The sequence below is a fragment of the Macrobrachium nipponense genome, chromosome 1, assembly GCF_015104395.2.
Source record: "Macrobrachium nipponense isolate FS-2020 chromosome 1, ASM1510439v2, whole genome shotgun sequence".
In the NCBI taxonomy this organism is placed as follows: domain Eukaryota; kingdom Metazoa; phylum Arthropoda; class Malacostraca; order Decapoda; family Palaemonidae; genus Macrobrachium; species Macrobrachium nipponense.
Genome location: NC_087200.1, coordinates 124,295,582 through 124,318,581, shown reverse-complemented (window position 1 = coordinate 124,318,581; position 23,000 = coordinate 124,295,582). Strand labels below are relative to the sequence as shown.

The following is a 23,000-nucleotide window of genomic DNA, read 5'->3' as shown; positions in this document are numbered from 1 at the left end:
AATGCCATTTTGTTCATGAAAAGGAATTTCAGAACAAAGAGAAAAAGACAAAATGACAAAATATTTATCAATTTGTATTTTTCATAGGTAAGAACCTCCCCTGTCTTAACAATAGGACAATCTTCTAGCGCCAGCTGGAAACCAGTTAATAACAATCAAAGATTGTAAAGCAAGGAATCTGTGGCATCTGGCAACTTATGCATACATGAGGTGCATGTTGGCTACCGACCAGGCTTGGAACCTCGTGACGCACCAGTCTTTTACCGCAAGGTCCGTCAACCAGACCCTCAACCAGAAAGTGACTTCTATCCTTTGTGGGCATGAAGGGGCCAGGCTCTTCCTCATCTGGAAGAGGTGGAGCACCAGAGGAGCAGAGGCTTGGAGGGTCAAGGTTTTCAGAGGTGGATACTCTATTCCATTTAAAGATGGAGAAAAGTCAGTGTTATCTTCCACCAGTATTGTTACTGGATGATAACATTGGACATGCAGGATGCGTATTTCCACGTTCCAGTACATCAAAACTTGAGGTAATACCTGAGATTTGTCTTCGTGGGCAGAGTCTTCTAATTTCGAACTCCACTTGCTCGCAGGCATTCACACAAGTTCTATCTCCCCTTGCAAAATGGCTACATCTCTAAGGTATAAACATGTTCGTACCTAGACGACTGGCTCCACCACTCCCTGTTGGAGGATCAATGCACGAAGGATCTACAGGTAACCCTTCTCCTTGACAAGGAACTCAGTTAGCCCCAACTCATGAGAGACACTATTTGGGAATGAAGATCAGCTCTGAATTTCCTGGTTTTCCCGCTTCCCAAAAGGATAGAGTCCTTCCTTCAGTCGGTTCAGGATCTGCTTTCATTCCCAGTTTGCTCAGCAAAGCAGTGGGTGTATTTGCTGGGAACACTCATCAATCAAACAGTTTATGAAGCTAGGAAGTCTTCTCATGAGGCCCCTTCCTATGAGCAAACTGGAAAAGGAAGGAACAACCGGACACAGTGACATTCCCTGATTATGACAGAGATAAAGGAGGACCTTTTATAGTGTCTGTCCAGGGACAGACTTTAAGAGGGAATGTCTCTACAGCTGGTGAGCCCTGACCTCTCCTTTTATGCAGATGCCCTCTGGGGAACTTAGAAGCTTCAGGTACATGGTCTCCAGAATAACAAAAGCTACACATAAATGTCAAAGAACTGTCAGCCATTCATTTGGGCTTAAAGTATTTTGAAGAAGTCTCAAACAGGACCATGGTGGTGCATTCTGACAACACCACGGCCCTCTCCTACGTCAAGAAGCAGAGCATAACCCACTTGTTCTCCCTTTGCAAGGCAGTGAAGGAGCTGCTTATTTGGGCTGACTGGAATCGTGTCAGGATTGCCACCAGATTCATCCAAGGGAAGATGAATGTCTTAGCAGACGGATTAAGTCGACGAGGACAAGTCTTTCTGACTTAATGGATGCTGAATCCAGTTGTCTGTGACAGCCTTTGGAAGTTGTGGGACAGGCTGACAGTAGACCTGTTCACCACATCAAGGAATTACCATCTTCCTCTATTTTGCTCACCAGTTGCGGATCCTCAGGCATGGGCAACAGATGCCATGATAGTAAACTGGTCAAACTTGAACCTAGCCTTCCCCAAATTCAGTATGGTGAGGGGGGGTTCTCAACAGGTTCAAATCTCATTGTAATATATCGATGACAATGATAGCCCATTTTGGCCCCTCAAAAAATGGTTTCCATACCTTCTAAAACTTGTTGGACTATCCAAGACTACTACCTCAAAGTTCACATCTTCTCAGACAACCCTGTCTTTGGAAGTTCCATTAAGGCCTATCTGCTCCATCTCTGATGGGCTTCAGACTGTCCAGAGACTTGTCAGAGCAAAGGAGTTTTCAGAGCAAGCTGCAGAAGCTATTGCTAGATGTAGACGGCGGTCTACCAGCCGAGTCTTCTAGGCCAAGTGGGCTCTCTCTTCTGCAGTTGGTTTAGTAGCAATAACATCACGTCTGCTGAAACCACTACTATAGCTCAAATAGTAGACTTCCTTCTTTACCTGAGGAACCTAAATGGCTCTCATCATCGACTATTAGAGGCGACAGGTTGATGTTGGGATCTGTTTTCAACCATAGACGATGGATTTGGCCTCTAATCAAGAGGTGACTGACTGTATTAAGTCTTGAAACTACTAAGCAGGTAAGAGACGACCCTGTATCATGGAACTTAGATGGGGTTCCAAAATAGTTAACGGGCCACTGCTAAAAGGTTAAGTGAGCTACAGGCCATTGACAAACGCAATGGTTTTGTACATGGAGACGCTGTCTGCACCTTCTTGCTTGGTTTCCTAGCCAAGAATGAATCTGTCTGATCCCTGGCCACACTCATTCTTCAGTAAAAGCTAGTCCCTTGCCATGCTCATTCTCCATTAAAATCCTGATGGACATTCTAGGACTAGAGGATGAGGAAAGGGTCCTGTGTCCAGCAAGGGCACTCGGGTATTATTTAGACAGAACTATGAAGGTTAGAGGTTTGACCAGCAACTTCTGGTGCTCCATGAGGAATCGTTCAAATCCCATGTCCAAGAAGGCATTGTCATCCTTTAAGAAGTCTTATTATAGAGGTGCACTTGCAAATGTAAGAAGTCCTGCCCCATCTTTAAGGTGAGAGCACATGAAATCAGAGCTGTCACTGCTTTTTTATGCTTTTAGGCATAATTTGTCGCTCGGCAATCCTCCAATCAACATACAGGAAATGCAACTCCATTTTTGCCTTGCACTACTTTAAGAAAATAGAAATTACTTAAAAAATTTGTAGTACCTTAGGTCATTTATCGGTGGCTGAATTTTGGGTGCTGAGTTTCTTTTGGGAGCCTAGAGGGTACTTGTACCTAGATTGCCCACTAGTCTGCGGTAGTGGTATGATGGTTTTTGAATCTTATTGTTGCTGGTGTAGGTAATGATTTTATTTGGTCTTTTTAAAATTTTGATCCAGTGTCCAGGGCAAGGACAGTTCTTTTCTCTGTTGCTCTGTGGGTGTTCATAAGCCAACTCTTTAAAGTAGAGACTCCTCACGGCTGTTCCACTGAGTCACTATGGGTCAAGATGAGCTCTGATCAAAGGCAGTAAATTACCTGTAGTAGCTCTCATGCCAGGTAAGGATACAACAAGCATTTTATCAATGCCAACAGATTTTTATGTTGCAAATTCATATTCATAACTGACTGTTTTTGGAACAGAATATGTCCATTTATCCTACCACCTGTCAATGTTGGATTCAACTGTGTAATTACATGGTAAGTTGCTTATATGAAAATTATATTTTCATGATAGAATTAAGTTTCATATATACCTATCAAGTAATTACCAATCACAGCCCTCCCTTCACCCTCTAATGAACTAAGTGGCTGTCTGTTTTGTTGTACCAGTTGTTCCTGAATTTGAAATTTTAGGTGACACGTGAGTAGCAAAGTACTGTAACTGTAATTACTTGGTAAGTACATGTTTTGCTATGTCACAGATAAGTAGACTTCTTGATGGTAACAGATAGATATCTAGTTTGAGGAGCAAGAAGACAAATATCCCCAATTTAAACATTGCAGTGGAACTTCGTAATCAAGTGCGCCTTCATTTAGGTGCTGTACTATATGGATCTTCCTCATGGGACATCTTTCTCCTTGTCCATGCTTCTTCCCACAATTACAACAAAGTTGACAAACTTCATGCCTCATGTTTTTCAAAGATTGTATGTGTATATTAGTTTATAGTTTCAATATAGAAATAGATTTATTCTTCAAATACCAGCTTCCTTCCAACCCCTCTGTTTTTCCATTTCATCATGTCCAGTTAGCAGTGACATTCAGTAGTGTGTAAAGTAGCTATCTATGGTGGAGTGTGGATGATACTCATTTGAAAAGAAGACTGAAGACTGCTTTTATTTGATTTTGACCAACATCTTTACATAGAGAGTAGCATAGCTTAAGAAGAATCAGCTTTATATTTGTTAAACATGAGAATTATTTAAAATTTTGTGTGTTCGTTAATACTGTTATGTGTGTGAATTATTTAGTAGGCTTTAAAATAGTTGTTGTTGCTTGAAAATTGATTGGTCAGGTAATTGTTGGTTTGAAAATTGAAAACTCTTGTATATGTCAGTTGAAAGGCAAGTGACCTGGTTACCCAACACAGTTTAGTCCTTTTACTGTACTATTTGTAAATTTGCTTTTCCATATTAGATTAAAAGTTACAAAATAACATATGCTATATAATGTAGTAGTACATATGATATACTATTTTAAATTAACTTTTTTTTTTTTTAAGTCATCATATCTTCTTTTTCAGACCTATCATGTCAAGGTGTGAGACAGTACCCAATTTATTATCAAATGGTATGACCATGGAGGATGTGGACCCAAGTGAAGATTCTCCACGTTCTTCAACACCATTCAGCATTGCATCTGACTTTGCTGGTGGAAAACAGATACATCGTTTCCATAACGATTACATGCTAAATACAGACGGTCGGTACCATAGTCAGTCCGCATTGAATAACAGTAGTATGCAGCATTCAACATTCCACGCTTCTTCACCTTTCACAGATCCCACGGCCTTAGCAAAAATAACGGCATTAGAGGATGAACTTACTCAGCTTCGTTTGCAAATAACTACACTGATACACCAGAATCAACGACCCTTAACACCCCCATCTACTCCCACTTCATATTTCCCCCAACCTCCACCTCCACCTCCACCACCACCTCCACCACCAAACTTATGTCCTCCCCCACCTCCTCCTCCCCTCCCTCCTCCACCTCCATCTTCAACAGGTAGTGTAAGTGCTGGTGCTTCTCGCAAGACTTCTTTCTCAGATTTGATTGCTCAGGGCAAGGATAGTATCAATAAGCACAATGAACCTGTAGAAATACCAAAAAGTAACTTCTCCACAGGCGGTGTGTCTATGACTGATGTACTAAAGGGTCTGAACAAAGTCAAATTAAAAAAAGTAGCAAGGTAAGGATTTGCTGAATGATTTTTTTGTTATAGCTTTAATGGTTCATATAATACATAAAGTTAGTTTCAGTTTTTACCAATGTAGCGTGTAAGAAATTTTTTGGTTGAAATTCAAGGAAATGATGATTTAAAAGAAAAAATACCAAGAATTTAATTATCATGGACCTTATAATACTGGGTTGTGCTATGTAAGTGACGCTGTCTAACAGGTAAAGTTGTTATGGTAAGAAAGCTAAATTGATTTAGAAGGAGACATTCATTCAAAATTATATGATTGGGAGAAAACTGAGTCATTGCTACTCAGCAGTTGTGTATATGAGTGTAGGCGCTTAGACTTGTATGTACAGTAGAACCTCGGACCTCAAGACATATATATACAGTAGAACCTCGGACCTTAACACTAATTCGTTCCAGAAGAAGCATCAAGATGTGATTCAGTCAAAGTCTGAATAAATTTTTTCCATAAGGAATAACTGAAAATGAATTAATTCGTTCTTGACCACCACTTATTACCCTAACCTTACCTTTTTATACAAAACATTACACTTAAATTACCATTAAATAAGTTCAAGAGTTAATAGCATCATATTAGATGTCTTTTTATTTTTATAAGTACAGGATACTAGTATACTGTATATAAAAATGGCCTATGTCCAATGTGGCCATATTACCAATGGTTGACTGAGCACCATAGGCTAGGCTAGGTATAGTATGTACTGTAATGGGTAGGCACAAAACTTGTCACTAATAGTAAGACTGAAAAAAAAGCCTTATTACTATTACAGTAAATTAATAAAATATTAAAAATCAGATGTTAAATCAGTCACACAGATGCCTCTCATACTTTCAATAATCTCCTCCTTAAGTTCAATTGTGGTTCTTACCATTTTTCTTTTCTGCTTGTCTTTAATGGCTGTCTTGGGACTTGTGATTGAATCAAAATACAGAACAGAAAGCCACAAAAATTAAGGAAATACTCCTGTACAAGTACAAGCATGTACTTGCTGAAAATAGTAATAGCAGAGTGAGCTGGCTTTAAACAACTCCACCAGGAACACCAGCTAGTGGCAACTGACTGAAACACTTTTGTTTACAAAAATCATATGGCTCATCGGGTCGGATTTCGGGATTTTTGTTCGAACTCTGATGCAAAGTTTACTCAAAATTTCGCATCAAAATCCAATTTTGTCGAGTTCTAATACAGCTGAGAACTGTGGTTCTATTGTAGTATAGTACGTGCTGTACACTATACAGTTGACCCCCCCCTATTCGCGGACTCTCAATTTGCAGACTCGCCTATTCGCAGATTTTTATAGGGACTGTATGTACCCATTTTTCACAGAAAAATGGCCTATTCCCAGTATTTTTCACTGAGAAATATTCACAAATGACTGTATTTTCATATTTTTGTGACAAAATGCACCTTTTGAGATAAAAACTATTGAAACACTCAGGTGTAAGCATTTTTAGTGGGATTTTTTGGTGTTTTAACTATCAAAATACAGGCAGTCCCCAGTTTACAACAGGGGATTCGTTCTTGGGATGCGTCGTAAGCTGGAACATTGTTAGAAATCGTCAAAAATCCTAAGAAAACTTTACTTTTAATGCTTGGGTGTATTAAAAAGTATGTAAACTATTCCATTTTCATCAAAAAACCTATGTAAACTATTCCATTTTCATCAAAAAACCTTTGAATATTGATTATTTTGCCTTTTTGGAGTCCTATTTCTTCCATCAGATCAGTGTTGTAACCCTGGAACATGCTTCATAAACTTGGGAATTATTTCTGACGAATATAATTGAAAAGTGTCGTAAACCAAAAACCATCGTAAACAAGGGACTGCCTGTAGGCAGTTTAAAGGGTTTTTAGAGGGGTTTGAAGTATTCGCTGAGTTTAGCTATTTTGTGGGCAGGGGGTGGTACCTTTCCCCCACGAATACTGGGGCCGTCTACTGTATATATTTCATAAATGTCCTGAGTTATAGGTCTCTTTTTGAAGCCTTCTTAGGATTCAAAGTGAATCTCAAGCATCCATTATGTTTATTTTATGAATGTCAAGTTTTCTACATAAATACTTTTGTATATTAAATGGATATAAAATGAAAGATTTTCTAAAACAATTTGTATTTTTGTACATTCAACTTCCCTGTCAGATATATACTTAGCTATAGACTCCGTCGTCCCCGACAGAAATTCGAATTTCGCGCCACACACTACAGATAGGTCAGGTGATCTACCGCCCTGCTGCTGGGTGGCAGTACTAGGAACCATTCCCGTTTTCTAATAAGATTTTCTCTGTCGCCAGTTCCAGCAACATCGTTGTTGGTTCCTCTTGACTGAATTTAGTTTTTCATCGCAATTGATCTTCTTGTCTGGCTTATTTGGTGACGTATTTGGATCGTTGTATAGGCATACGCTGTTGTGGACTGTTTTCTTGAATTTGGTTTGGATTTTGTTTTAGAATGTCTGACACTGGAATTGCAGTGAGAGTGTGTGTGAATGAGGGCTGTAACATGAGGATGCCGAAGGCTTTGGTTGATCCTCACACTGTATGCAGGCGTTGCAGGAAGTATGAATGTTCTTTTTCTAACACTTGTAAAGAGTGCGAGAGTTTGAATGCAGAAGAATGGAAGACACTGACTTCTTACTTGAAGAAGTTAGAGAGAGATAGAGTGAGGAAGGCTTCTTCCAGAAGTTTAAGTAGATCTAGATCTAACGATCAAGTTTCTGATTTGGTAGCTTCTACCCCTCTTGTAGAAATTGCTCCTTCTACTTCTGTATCAGCCCCTTCCCCCTTCGCAGAACCTGCAGATTCGGCAACGGAACTTGCAGATCTGAAAGCTGCCCTTAAGAGAATGGAGCTTAAGATGGCAGCTTTAGAAGGTAAGCAAAGTGATTATGCAGTGGACAGTGATGTGAGTGTCCCCAGTGTAGTGGAGGGGGCGTCTGGTCGGTTCCACAACGCTCCCAGGCCTAGACCTCTTCCAAGCTCCCTGGCCCGGAGGAGAAGGAATGTCGAAAGCCTTACGGAGGTTGTGGAGGATCCCCACCGATCAGGCATCCCTTCGGCAGGATCTGTAATGCCTCAGACTGCCAGAGATTGCTATTGTAAAAGCGTTTTTCGCGAGTGCTTCTCGTCTTCCGAGTCATTGTCGCCCAGGCGTGGATGGAGATCTACCGATCATTCTCGCCCGTTGAAGAGGAGCTGGAAAGCGCCTGCGCTTGATTCTAGTCCGGAGCGCTTCCCAGAAGAGTTGCCCTCGGACAGGAAGAGAGCTAAGAGAGCCTTGCTCTCTCCCGCTGTTGACTGGGAGTCCCCTGCGCCATACAGATCTCCTTCCCCTCCTTCTGACAAGGACAGGGATGTTACGACTACTAGGATCCTCCTGAACATGCAGGAACAGATCGCTTCTCTGGTTGGGGTGCTCTCCAAGGATCCTCCTCGTAGGAAGGATTCTTCTCTTCCTGTCAAGAGATCCTCTCGGCATTTAGAGGTTCCTTCTTCCAAGATCCCCTCTTCAGATCCTCGATCTTTCAAGAAGCATGAAGATATGTCCGAGCACCCTCATCCCTCCAGGCGTGTTCCTCATTCCAGCCGCTCGGCGCCAGCCTACCAGCTGTCTCCTCGATGCGAGGCGCAGTTCAGAGTTTTGGACTCTTCCAGCAAGCGCGAGGCTCCTTTCAGGAATATGTCGACCCCAAGGGAACTGTCCGCGAGGTACAAAGACCCTGTTTTGAGAGATACTCTCCTTCAGATGGTGGATCAAATGTGGAACAAGGAGGCCATCGAGTTGGTACAGGATCCCCACTCCCTGGGGTTTTACAATCGCCTTTTCCTAGTCCCGAAGGCTTCGGGGGGGGGGGGGGGGGGGGGGGGGGGGGTGGAGGCCTGTACTAGACATGAGCGCTCTGAATCGGTTCGTGGAGAAGAAAAAATTCTCCATGGAAACGTCCGCCTCGGTTCTTTCAGCTCTACGTCCCGGAGACTGGATGGTCTCCCTCGTCTTACAAGATGCTTATTTCCACGTTCCCATTCATCCTTCGTCGAGGAAGTATCTTCGCTTCATGATCCAGGACAAGATCTACCAGTTCAGGGCCTTGTGCTTCGGCCTGTCTACAGCTCCTCAGGTATTCATGAGCCTGATGAGAAACATAGCGAAGTGGCTTCATTTGAAGGGAATCAACATCTCCCTTTACTTGGACGATTGGCTCATCAGGGCCAAGTCAGAAAGTCAGTGTTTGGAGGACTTGACTTTTACGTTAGACCTGATACGGTCTCTAGGATTACTCGTCACTCTCGAGAAGTTCCAGATGATTCCCAGCCAGAACCTGGTATATCTGGGGATTCAGATGGATTCTCGGGGTTTTCGGGTTTTTCCTTCGCAAGAAAGACTCCTTCGAGGCTTTCAAAAAGTCTCTAACTTCTTAGAGAAGGAACGCAGCTCAGCGAGGGAATGGTTGAGCCTACTGGGGACCCTTTCCTCGCTGGAGCAGTTCTTTTCCCTAGGGAAACTTCACATTCGCCCCCTTCAATTCTTCCTACGAAGAGTGTGGAAATGGAAGACGGGACAACTGACAGACTCTTTCACGATTCCCCTGGACGTAAAGATTCACTTAAAGTGGTGGTTGGCCCCTCTAAAGAAGAACGAGGGCTTGTCCCTTGCCATTCGGAGCCCCAACCAAGTGTTATTCTCCGACGCATCGGAGACAGGATGGGGAGCAACACTAGGAGCAAGGGAAGTGTCAGGCACCTGGACAAAGGAGCAGGTGTCCTGGCATATAAACTCCAAAGAACTGCTGGCAATACACCTAGCCCTAAAGTTCTTCGAGTCAGAAGTCAGAGACGGGGTGGTCCAAGTCAACTCGGACAACACCACGGCTCTGGCTTATATCCGAAAACAGGGGGGGACCCATTCTTTCTCCCTCTACGAACTGGCGAGGGATCTGTTGATCTGGGCGGAAGAAAGGAATATAACCCTCCTTACGAGATTTGTACAAGGAGAGAGGAACGTGAGAGCAGACAGATTGAGCAGGAGGAATCAGGTCCTTCCCACAGAGTGGACCCTCTACTCAGAAGTTTGTCAAAGACTCTGGTCTCTGTGGGGGAGGCCTCAGGTAGACCTATTTGCCACGTTCCTCTCCAAGAGGATAGACAACTTCTGCTTGTCAGTAGAGGATCCAAGAGCAATCGCGGTCGATGCCCTTCTCCTAGATTGGTCGGCCTTAGACGCCTACGCCTTTCTCCCATTGAAGTAGGGGAAGTGCTCAGGAAGTTCGTGGCCTCAAAGGGGACGAGATTGACTCTCATCGCCCCCTTTTGGCCCTCTCAAGATTGGTTCACAGAGGTACTGGAATGGACGGTGGACTTCCCCAGATCTCTTCCAAACAGGACAGATCTGCTCAGACAACCCCACTTCGAGAGTTTTCATCAAAACCTCCCCGCTCTCGCTCTGACTGCCTTTCGACTATCGAAAGACTTGTCAGAGCGAGAGGCTTTTCACGCAAAGCTGCCAGCGCTATCGCTAGAGCCCACAGATCTTCAACAATACGGGTTTACCAGTCGAAGTGGGAAGTCTTTAGGAGATGGTGTAGATCGAAGAAGCTGTCCTCCTCCAATACCTCTGTGACCAATATAGCCGATTTCCTTATTTTCCTTAGAGAGGAATCGCAACTTTCGGTATCCATCATCAAAGGATACAGGAGTATGCTATCAGCGGTTTTCAGGAATAGGGGCCTGAAATAGCACGATCTTATACGGTCTTTCGAGACTTCCAAATCCAGGACTCCTCGTACTCCTAGCTGGAATCTTGACGTGGTCCTGAAATTCCTGACCTCGGACAAGTTTGAACCTCCTCACCTTGCCTCTTTTAGAGATTTAACTAGGAAGTGTATTTTCCTGTTGTCCCTTGCTACTGCTAAGAGAACAAGCGAACTCCACGCTCTAGATTCACGTGTTGGCTTTAAAGGAGATTCTGCTATCTGTTCTTTCCAGACATTGTTTCTGGCTAAGAATGAAAACCCTTCAAAGCCCTGGCCCAGGAGCTTTGAAGTGAAAGGACTTTCTAACCTGGTAAGGGAAGATATAGAAAGATCTCTTTGCCTAGTCAGGGCTCTCAAGTTTTATCTTAGTAAGAAGAAGCAACTTCAAGGTTGTCAACAAAGTCTCTGGTGTGCAGTAAGGGACCCGAAGAGACCCATGTCTAAAAACGCCTTGGCCTTCTTTGTAAGGAGTGTTATTACAGAGGCTCACGATAAATGCCTGGATGACTCCTTCAAGTTGCTCAGAGTCAGGGCTCATGAAGTAAGAGCAGTTGCTACTTCATTGGCTTTTCAAAGGAATATGTCTATGAAGGACATCCTTGATGCATCGTATTGGAGATGCAATTCAGTCTTTGCATCTCATTACCTGAAGGATGTCAGGGTGATGTACGAGAAATGCTTCTCTCTTGGTCCGTATGTTTCGGTGGATACGGTGCTGGGACATGGAGCAAATACTGATCCTTAATTTTTTATGCATGACACTTACCTGGCAGGTATATATATAGCTTATCCTCTTGACGCACTGGCAGAATTTCAAAACTCGCGGCAACCGCTAGTTACACTGGTAGTTCAGGTGATGGCCACCCCGCTCCCGTGGCGCTGGTACTTGGAACTATTCCCGTTTTCCTCAGATTTTCTCTGCCAGCCGAACCGGCAACATCGTTGTTGGTTCTCTGTTAGAATTTCCTGCTCGTTATCTGACTTTTTGGATATTGGTATCGTATTCACGAAGTTAGAGTGGCAATCGCATTTTGTTTGGACCTTGTTTAGTATTCTGATTTCAGTAAGTATGTTCAGAAGTTTTTGTGTCAGAAGGGTGTAAGGTGAGACATGCCGAAATCAGCGGTAGATCCACATACTATTTGTAAGAAGTGTCGGGAGTTTGTATGTACGTGGGACATAGGTGCAATGAATGTCAGTGTCTGAATGAGAAAGAGTGGAAGGCTCTTATGAAGTATGTGGAGAGATTAGAAAAAGATCGGTTAGAAGATCTGTATCTAGGAGTGAAAGATCGGGATCTTCGAGTAAACCTTTGGATGAATCTTTGCATGTGTCTTCTCCAGCTCATTCACATGTAGATGTAGTACCTTCCCCCCAGGTTTTCTCCTGCTCCAGTTGCTGTATCTGAGGATACTAACTGATCCACAAATAGTGAAAGTGTTTCGCTGCCCTTGCGTCCATGGGAGACCTAATTAACGATTTAACAGACAAAGTGAAGTGTTTGGGGGGACAGTGTTGTGGAGGGGGCGCCTGATCGTCTCTCTCGTGCTCCTAGACCGAGACCTCTGTCAAGCTCCCAGACCCAAGGGAGAAGGCATGTCCGACAGTCGAAGGGAGGCGAGAGGGGTTGACTTGCGATCAGTCGTCCCTTCAGGCAGTCCTGTTGGTACGTCCCAGCTGCTGCAGTACGTCATAGAAAAGGCGATACTGGGAAGTGCCGTTACTTCTTCGGATAGTTTCGGCCTCGGGAAGGAGTAGGGGGCGGTTTCGCGGAAGTATCGCGTCCTCTCAAGAGGTCATACTATCCGTCCTCTTCACAGGAGGAAGGGCTTTCGACCAGAAGGGTGAGTAGCCCTGAGATTTTTTCATCGGAGGATGAAGAGATGATCCCTATCAAAAGGAAGAGGATTTTCACGTCAGTTTGGAAGTTCGCTCGCCGCTTCGTGTTAGCCCGTGCGTCTCGATCTCCTCATCATCAGAGTCTCGTAAGGAGGCGGAACAAGAGGAGGTGCTGCGGGACATGCAGCAGAGATTGGCAGTGATGTCAATCATGGGAGAAGCCCGAACAACCTTCGTAGACGTAAGGACTCGTCTCTCCCCGGTTAAGTCCTCCAGAGGAGCAGGACGTACAACTCGATCCAGGAGGCGCAGTGCGTCCCTTAAGAAGGACGAAGTTGCAGGACGCAGGACGCAAAACAGGAGGACGCAGGAGAAGTGATGGACGCATGGTGGACGCATCGTTCAGGAGGACGCAGGACGCAGGCGGCAGCAAGTCAAAAACATTGTCTCGACAAGGAAGAGAGGAGTTTTATAGGGAGTCAGTGCCGCATGTCGCTTTCTAAACAGGAGCCGCATAAGGACTCTGATTGGAGAGTCAGCAGGATCTTGGTTTTTCAAGATATTTCTTCGCAGGAGGAAGATTTGCGGAGAGTGCGGAAGAGGACAAGACGGAAGCTCCTTCTTCGGACTACAAGAGGCTAACAGAGTGCATTCTTCTTTCTTTGTTTGAAGGAGATTTTCAACCTTCAGGCCCGCCATCGCCTTTGTCCGCAATTTTCGAAGACGAAGACAGCCAAGAAATCGTCGTTTTTTGAAAACTGACTTTGTCCATTTCGGCCAAGAAAGCCCTTCAACGCGTAAATGAGTGGTTGAAGGAGAAGAAAGAGTTGGGAAAGACTTCTTTTGTATTTCCTCCGGCCAAGTTGGCTTCGGAAGTCTGGTGTTTGGTATGCTACGGGGGAAAGTCTTGGCCTGGGAGTGCCTGCCTCCTCCCAGGGAGACTTTTCCAACATAGTGGATAGCTCCCGTAGTCATGCTTTGCATTCAGCCAAAGTGTGGTGGACTTCTTCTTCGGATTTCGACCATTTACTCAAAGGTATCTTTAGGACTTTTGAGGTGTTTAATTTTCTTGACTGGTCGTTGGGGGCCCTGGCTCGGACTTCGGAGATGGAGGAGTCGTCAGTATCCGAGTTGTCGAGAAGTATTATGTCCTGTATGGATAAAGCTTTGAGAGATGGAGCTAATGAATTGGCTTCAATTTTTACAGCAGGCGTCTTGAAGAAAAGACATCTCTTATGCTCGTTCGCTGCTAAAGGAGTGTCGAACGCGCAAAAGTCGGAGTTGATGTTCTCTCCTCTGTCAGGACAGCTCTTCCCTCAAGAGATCATTAAGGACATATCTCTCTCCCTCACTCAGAAGGCGACTCAAGATCTTCTTACGTCATCTGTAAGGAAGTATTTACCTTCTAAGGTCATGAAGAAGACTACGAAGGATACGAAGACAGCACAGCAGCCCTTTCGGGGTAGGACTTTCTCTCGACCAGCATTTAGAGGGAAAAGAGTTCCAACCAACCAGGAAAAAAGGGGCCAAAACTTCAACCAAACAATGAGTCAGAAGTTTCCTCCAGACTTGTGTGGGGTCCAGTACTTTAGACTTCTGGGAAGTCTGGCAAAGCAAAGGAGCGGATCCTTGGTCCGTAAAGGTAGCGAAGGAAGGGTACAAGATTCCCTTTCTCAAGAAACCACCTCTCGCTACAGCTCCGAGAGCCCTAGGGGCTCATTACATCGATTTAGAGAAGAGAGAGGCTCTTTGGGCATCCAGGTCGTCACCATGATAGAAAAGGGGGCAATAGAACCGGTTCTGGATCACGAATCCCCAGGGTTTTACAACCGTCTGTTTCTAGTACCGAAATCATCAGGAGGTTGGAGGCCGGTACTGGACGTAAGCCAGCTAAACTTGTTCGTAGAAAAGACCAAGTTTACGATGGAGACGAACGATTCAGTACTGGCAGCGGTACGACCAGGGGACTGGATGGTAACACTGGACCTTCAGGATGCGTACTTCCATATTCCAATTCATCCAAGGTCCAGGAATATTTTGAGATTCGTGATCCAGGGAAGGATTTATCAATTCAAAGCCCTGTGTTTCGGGCTGTGCACGGCGCCTCAAATTTTTACAAGAATGATGTCGAATGTGGCGAAGTGGCTTCATTTGGCAGGAGTCAGAGGTGCCCTCTCTCTCTACCTCGACGATTGGCTCATAAGAGCACAATCAAACAGCAATGTCTGGAGGACCACGGAACGTTAACATTGGAATTAACTCAGCAACTGGGTCTGATGGTGAACCTGGAAAGTCACGATTGATCCCCTCTCCAGGAACTAGTTTATTTTGGGGAATTCTGATATCCTCAGTGACTTTTTCGGGCTTTTCCGTCACCCGAAAGGCAGACCATGTGTATACGGAAAGTGCAAGAATTCCTATTGAAAGACCAATGCTCAGCGAGAGAGTGGATGAGCCTGCTGGGGACACTCTCTTCGTTAGAGCGGTTCATTTCACTAGGGAGACTTCACATGAGGCCCTTACAGTTCTTTCTGAACGAAGTCTGGACAAGAAGATCGCAACCAGATTCCTTCCGGTTTCCAATTCCTTCAAAGATAAAGGAGGAACTAAAGTGGTGGCTAGTTCCGGAGAGGTTGTCAGAGGGTACGTCACTCCAGCAGAGGAACCCAGACCGGATATTATTTTCCGACGCGTCAGACGCAGGCTGGGGAGCGACGCTGGGCCCTCGGAGGAGTCAGGCCCTTTGGAGCGAAGAAGAAAAGGCATGGCACATAAACAGGAAGGAACTGATGGCGATCTTCTTGGCTATGAAAGCGTTCAGACCGTGGATCAGCGGCAAAGTGGTGCAGATCAACGCGGACAATACCACAGCTCTGGCCATATATACGGAAACAAGGAGGAACCCACTCGTTGGCCCTTTGCACCTGGCGAAGGAGATTCTTCTTTGGTCGCAGAGAGAAAACGTCACCCTGCTCACCAGGTTCATTCAGGGAGAGAGAACGTCAGGGCGGATCTGTTGAGCAGGGACGGACAAGTGCTTTCCACGGAGTGGATGTTGCATCTTCAAGTATGCCAGAGACTGTGGAAGCTCTGGGGCACTCCAGTAGATGGATCTTTTCGCTACCCCCACCGCGGCGACGAAGAGGTTACACGAACTATTGTTCTCCAATCCCGGACCCTCTTGCAGTCGCAGTCGCAGTCGATGCCTTCCTACTAGATTGGACGGGTCTAGATGCGTACGCTTTTCCACCGTTCAAGATTTTAGGAAAGGTAATGAAAAAATTCAGGGAAAGTCGAGGAACAAGGCTGACCCTGATAGCCCCATACTGGCCGGCCCAAACGTGGTTCACAGAGGTACTGGAATGGACAGTAGATTTCTCCGAGAAGTCTACCCACCACGAGAATAGATCTTCTCAAACAACCCCACTTCGACAGGTTCCACAAGAACACCCTCGCTCTGGGTCTGACTGCGTTCAGACTATCGAAAGACTTGTCAGAGCGAGGGGGTTTTTAGAGAAGCAGCGAAGGGCAGTTGCAAGAGCACGAAGGCCATCGACTATCAAAGTGTACCAGTCGAAGTGGGAGAACTTCCGTAAATTGGTGTAAGAATCGGAAGATTTCTTCATCCAGTACCTCTGTGACACAGTTGCAGATTTCCTGCTATACCTGAAGAAAGAACTAGGTTTGGGCTAATCAGACGATTAGAGGCTATAAGGTGTATGTTGTCTGCAGTGTTTAGACACAGAGGTTTAAACCTGTCCAATGACGCAGATCTTAGAGATCTCCTCAGATCGTTTGATACAAAGAAGGATCGAAGGTGCAGAACCCCTTCTTGAATTTGGATGTCGTTCTCAAATTCTTGGTAGACGGATAAGTTCGAACCTATGGGCAGTGCGCCTTTGCGAGAGCTTACGAAGAAAACTATCTTCTTAGTAGCCTTAGCTACAGCTAAAGGGATTAGCGAGCTGCAAGCTATTGACAAGCAAATAGGTTGGAAGCACAACAAAGCAGTTTGTTCTTTTCAACAGGAGTTTCTTAGCAAAGAATGAGAATCCTTCGCATCCATGGCCAAGATCATTTTGAGATTGAAGGACTGGCTGATCTGTAGGTCAAGAACAAGAAAGGTTTCTTTGCCCAGTAAGAGACCTTACGGTTTTACGTAGAAAGAACAAGAAGCAATTAGGGGAACTTCATGTTCTCTGTGGTGCTCTGTTAAAGATCCTACTAGACCTATGTCTAAAAACGCAATGGCTTTCTTTGTAAGAGAAGTCATTAAAGATGCTCATTTGCTTTGTCAAGAGGAATGCTTCGGTTTAATTAAAGTTAAAGCTCATGAGGTGAGAGCAAGTAGCTACGTCCTTAGCATTCAGGAAAAATTTAGCCCTCAGGACATTATAGATTCAACGTATTGGAGGACAAACTCTGTGTTTGCCTCTCATTATTCCTTAGAGACGTGAAGACAACTTTTGATAATTGTCAAACGTTTAGGCCCGTATGTATCCAATCAGGTACAGTACTGGGCAAAGGAGTTTTCCACCCCACAACCTAATAACATGCTAGGTTTTTTATTTTTAATTAGGTTATAGTGTTTTTATGGTTGTCTGAGAAGGTTAAGACAGCTCAGTCCTGTTGGTTAGTGTTTATTATATGTGTGTGTGGTTCAGGTGACTAACTTTCCTAGCATGAATGCCCGTGGTAAATAGAGGCTAGGGTTCTCTGTCAACAAATTGGTCACGTCCAGTTGTCAGGCCTCCCTTATTGTTAGCTTCTCAACAAACAGGTCACGTCCTAGTTGAGAGCTACTAAGGTGGTTTAGCAGGCTAAGAGGCAGGACCTACGAAGTTCAGCTACCTTAGCAGGTAAGGAACATAATACATAGTTTCTAAAAATTTAGTTAATTTTTGAATTATGACGATGTTGCCCTGTCTATGACCCACCTCCAAATGTGTCAATCAGCTATATATATACTGCCAGGTAAGTGTCATGCATAAAAATGGTATTGTTATGATACAATAAAGTTTTATGCATACTTACCTGGCAGGTATATATAATTAAATTCCCACCCTCCTCCCCTCAGGAGACAGGGTTCAGAGAAAATCTGAGGAAAACGGGAATAGTTCCAAGTACCAGCGCCACGGGAGCGGGGTGGCCATCACCTGAACACCAGTGTACTAGCGGTTTGCCGCGAGTTTTGAAATTCTGCCAGTGCGTCAAGAGGATAAGCTATATATATACCTGCCAGGTAAGTATGCATAAAACTTTATTGTATCTAAACAATACCCATTTTTATTCATTGTATTAAAATTTTATTGAATTACTGTGTATGTTAAACTCTCCTGTTAGATATGTTCGTGGTTTTCTCCTGGCAGGGGCGCAAGATGTCGCACAGGCGGCCGTCGCCTTTGTCAGAAAGGAACTGGGTGTGTGTCTGACAGGAGGGTGTACAAACCTTTTTGTATTATATCTGTTTAGTATTCGTTTATGGTTGTGGTTTCGAGTTTTTGGTAGTTTGTTAGGAGTTTGGGGATAACTCCTTTCAATCCATAGACTAACACGGGTGTTAGGATCAGGTGATCGGGATCGGTGTTGTGCTCCTTGATTATGCTTTTAAGCAGGTGTGTTGCCATATTAGTGGGTTAGCACCCATTGACAAATGCCTTCAGGCTCTGCCAAGTAAGTGGATAAGACCCCATTGACAGACCCACAAGAACTCTTAGCCATAGGTCACTATCTCACTGAGGCTCTTGAGGCGAAGCAGACTCCTGGGCAGTAGCCACGAAGTCTTCCGCTTAATCAGGTAGGAACCAAGGTTTTTTGTTATTACCTGCAACGTATGTTGTTTACCTGTCTATTTCAGTAGTAGCTGTCTCTTACCCACCACCAAGGGTGCCAATCAGCTAAGTATATATCTGACAGGGAAGTTGAATGTACAAAAATGATATTGTTATGATACAATAAAGTTTTGTACATACTTACTTGGCAGATATATACGATTAATGGCCCACCCAGCCTCCCCTCAGGAGACAGGTGGAAGAGAAAATTTGATTAGAAAACGGGAATGGTTCCAAGTCCTGCCACCCAGTGGCAGGGCGGTAGATCACCTGACCTACCTGTAGTGTGTGCTGCGAAATTCGAATTTCTGTCGGGGACGACGGAGTCTATAGCTAAGTATATATCTGTCAGGTAAGTATGTACAAAACTTTATTGTATCATAACAATATCATTTTTCATAGCCACAAACCTGAGGTCTTAACAATAGGATCATTTCTAGCACCAGTTAAATCGCAGGTGAAAGCAAGGAATCTTGTGAGATCTGGCAATGCATGCGTATATCGGGTGAAGAGTGGTCAAGGCCCATGCACCTACACCACCGCTTCAGTTTTTCCCAACTCAGGATGTCTTAGCAGACAGAGGGGCAGCTAGAGGTGGGCAGTGCAATGTTAAGACCTCACGTTTGTAGTTATGAAAAATACAAATTGTCTTAGAAAATTTGTCATTTGTTTATACGCGAACAAACCTTCGGTCTTAACAGTAGGATAGACTCATACTTGGAGGGAGGTACAAGACATCCTAAACCTGCTGGGGGCCTACCCACCAGTCCAGCTCTTATGGACCCTTAGTGAAGTTTTTTTAGAACCAAGGAAACATCCCACGTCGGAGGCTTGAGCTCCCTAGGAGAACTCGACTGCTCAAACCCCTTAACTATTAAGGAAAGTTCCCAGGAAGAGATGTTGATGCCTCTAAGGCGCAACACTAAATTCAGGGCCGCCCTGTAGCCTCTAATGGCAGAAACGGACAAACGTTTCTCATCTGTAGGGAAGGTTAAAAAGTCTGCTATTCCCTGAATAGAGGTTTCGAGTGGAGAAAAACCCCGTTTACGACACCAATCACAGTAGATCGCCCATTTGCCTTGGTAAACTGCAGAGGTCGACCTTCTGAGACTGTTGGACGTATGCCCTGCTGTTCTCTGAGAAAAGCCTCTCTCTCGGAGGAGATACTTGATAGCCTCCGACCATGAAGAGACAGGGATTCTACTAACTGGTGAACCTTTCTGCATGCAGCTGACACAAGAGATGCTGCCAAGGGGGAATTTCCCTCGGAACCTCTGACAACAATGATAGCAGATCTGGAAAACATTCCACCTGAGGCACAGAGGGGCTATCAAAGTCATCCTGAGACCCTGCGAACTCATCAGCATGTTCAGAACCTGATGGATCAAACAAAATGGAGGGAAGGCAAACACCTCCAGGTTGTCACAAGGGTGTTGGAACGCATCCTCCGCTAGCGCTAAAGGATCTGGAACCACTGAACAGAATACTTCAGTTTCCTGTTGAACCAAGTCGCAAAAAGGTCCAGCATAAGTCTCCCCCAAACCTAGAAGAGCTTGTCTGCTACTACTTGATGAAGGGACCACTGTGCCTAGGATCTGATCCCAACGAATGTGTTTGTCTGTGACCACATTCTCTTTACTTGGGATATACCTGTCTGAGAGCTCTACCGAATTGCTGACCACCCACTAGTGAACCTCGACGGTCAAAGCGTGAAGTTGACGTGAAACCAGGCCTCCCTGTTTGTTTGCATAGGCGACCACCTTAGTGTTGTCTGACATGAGAATGACAGAATGACCCTCTACCTTCTCCCAAAACTCCTTCAGACCCAGGAAGGCTCCCCTCAACTCCAAGACGTTGATATGCTGCTGTTTTTCTTCCAAACTCCAAATGCCTGAGGCAATGAGGCCGCTAAATGAACCCCCCCAACCTGTGAGGGAGGTGTCAGAAAATAGAAGGAAGTCCAGTGGGAGAGAACGCAGAGGGACACCCTTCAAAAGATTTCGGTCATCCAAACACCAACGAAGGTCTTCTCTCACTTCCAGAGAGAGAGGAACTTTTAACAGGGGTGAGTCCCCCCGCCAGAGACCAGAATTCCCCCAGTCACCATTGTAGAGACCGAAGATGAAAATACCCATGAGGTACCAGCTTCTTCAGGGAAGACAAAACTCCCAGAAGAACCTGCCACTGATGAGCTGACTGATGTGGTTCCAAGTGAAAGTCGTGTGCCACCACTCAACTTCTCCAACCTTTGATCAGATGGGAAAACTCTTGCAACTGCCGTATTGATGACCATGGCCAGGTAGAGAATTCTTTGACTGGGTACGAGGTTTGACTTTTCCTTGTTGACCACAATGCCCAGTTCCATACAAAACCGAAGCTGACGATCTCTGTCCTGCAGCAGCTTTTCCCTGGAACCTGCTAAGACCAACCAATCGTCCATGTACCTCAGCAGACAGATCCCCTGAGCATGGGCCCAACTTGATACGAGAGAGAAGACCCTTGTGAACACTTGAGGGGCTGTGGTCAGCCCGAAGCACAGGACTTTGAACTCAAAGACCTTGTCCCTGAGAGAGAAGTGTAGGAACTTCCTGGACGTCGGATGAAAAGGGATCTGGAAGTATGCGTCCCTCTAGTCTATCGACAGCATGAAGTCACCTTCTTTCACAGCTGCCAACACTGAACGCGGGGTCTCCATCTTGAACTGTGTCTTCCTGATGAAGTGATTCATGGTGGATAAGTCGATCACAGGTCTCCAACCTCCCGACTCCTTGGACATCGAGAAGATGTGACTGTAAAACCCTGGAAACAGACGCACCACTTCTTCTATCGCATCCTTGTCCAGCATCTTCTGCACTTCCTCCCAAAGAGCTAAGAACCGCAGAGAATATGGAGGATACGCCCTAGAGCTGCGGCTTGTCTGAGAGAGGAGTAGAGAAGTCAAATGGCAGTAGGTACCCCACCCAAAGGACATCAACTACCCACTTCTCCACCCCATCACTCAGCCCCTAGCACAGGAGAGGGAGAGGAGCCTAACCTACCGATGAACTTTGTGATTGCTGCTGGGCAGGGGGAGGAGGAGGAGCCAGACGGCCCCGAGGACGAGACTCCGACTTAGACAGCCTGGTGCACCAATCTGTCCTTAGTGTCAGCCCGGCACCGGTCTATCGCATCCTCCAGCTCGGTCCAAGGGAACAAAAATTGAGACTTCAACAGATCCCCATTTCTCAACACCAGCAAGGACACGGTCAACTGATCTTTCCATCCTGGATAAAGCCGCATCTCTTCTAATCAGGAGAAGGTTAGCCCATAAATGAACACTAAGGTGAGCCACATACGAAAACGCCTTGCCTCCAGATTGCAACAAACTGGCAAGAGAGGATGCACTCACCAACCCTTCTGGGGACCTGTCAGAAGCTATCTTGGCAATGACCATAGACCAGAAGTCCAGCCAAGAAACTGTCTGCAACATGGAGGCTGCCGTAGATTCCAACGCTGAGGCATCTTGTGGAGACAACGATGGAGCTACTGACCTCACCTGCTCCAAAGTCAATCCCGGCTTCAGGCGAATGACGTCCAGGTTAAGATGACATGACATAAAAAAGGCAGAGTTCATAGCATAGTAAAGGCAGTCCCCGGGTTACGACGGGGGTTCCGTTCTTGAGACGCGTCGTAAGCCGAAAATCGTCGTAAGCCGGAACGATGCTTGGAAATATGTCTTAAACTAATAAAAAGTTATAAAAACCTTACTTGTAATCTTTGAATACACTACATGTTTGTTTCCTGTAGTTTTATGTACAACCTGGAGTTATTTTCATAAAAGAATGCTGGTTCTTGAAGGTAAAAACTATTGTAATCCTCTGGTGACACTACATTCTTGAAGTTTTATGTACAACCTGGAGTGATTTTACCAAATCTTGAGGGCTACAAGAACAGCTGATTACTATTTACGTATCATATAGACTAATTAAAGTAAACGTATCTCTAAATAGGCTTGTATTATTAATATCAACAAAACATTTACTGGCATGAGTCAGAGGCCATTTAACGAAACGAACACTTCTCTGTCCTTAACTCAGAGCGTCGGAAGACGCCTCTCTCTCTCTCTCTCTCTCTCTCTCTCTCTCTCTCTCTCTCTCTCTCTCTCTCTCTCTCTCTCTCTCTGATCAAATTACTGGATAATGTCTCTCTTTGGATACTTGGAATTTGCGTTGTAATCTAACCAGAAACTTCGTTTTGTTATTATTACTGGAAACAAGCAATGATTTTTTTATTATTTGCGCTTTTGGACTGTTATATGTAAACTTTGCGCACCGCAAGCTAGTATGTATTCATTCACTCGGAAACTAGTTCCGCATATGAGGCGTCACTAAAAAACATTGAAAAATACGACATAAAAAGTGTCGAAAATCATCATAACCTCAAAATTTTTGTTGTAATCTAACCAGAAACTTATTTTTGTTAATATACTGTGCTAAACTATAAAGGATTTTTATCATAGTATGCGTTTTTTAAAAGCGTCGTTAACTCGGAGCGTCGGAAGCGTCAGCGTCGTAACCTCGGAACAAGC

At 44.8% G+C, this 23,000-nt stretch overlaps 1 protein-coding gene across 1 annotated transcript in view; it reads left to right on the top strand.

Moving 5' to 3' along the window:
- LOC135219594 (protein VASP homolog) overlaps nt 1-23,000 on the top strand; it is a 55,366-nt gene that overhangs the window by 16,150 nt on the left and 16,216 nt on the right. Inside the window, exon 2 of the mRNA XM_064256481.1 lies at nt 4,335-5,003. Within this exon, the coding sequence (XP_064112551.1) occupies nt 4,342-5,003 (662 nt within the window). The 5' untranslated portion in view covers nt 4,335-4,341. The remainder of the gene's footprint in view (nt 1-4,334; nt 5,004-23,000) is intronic.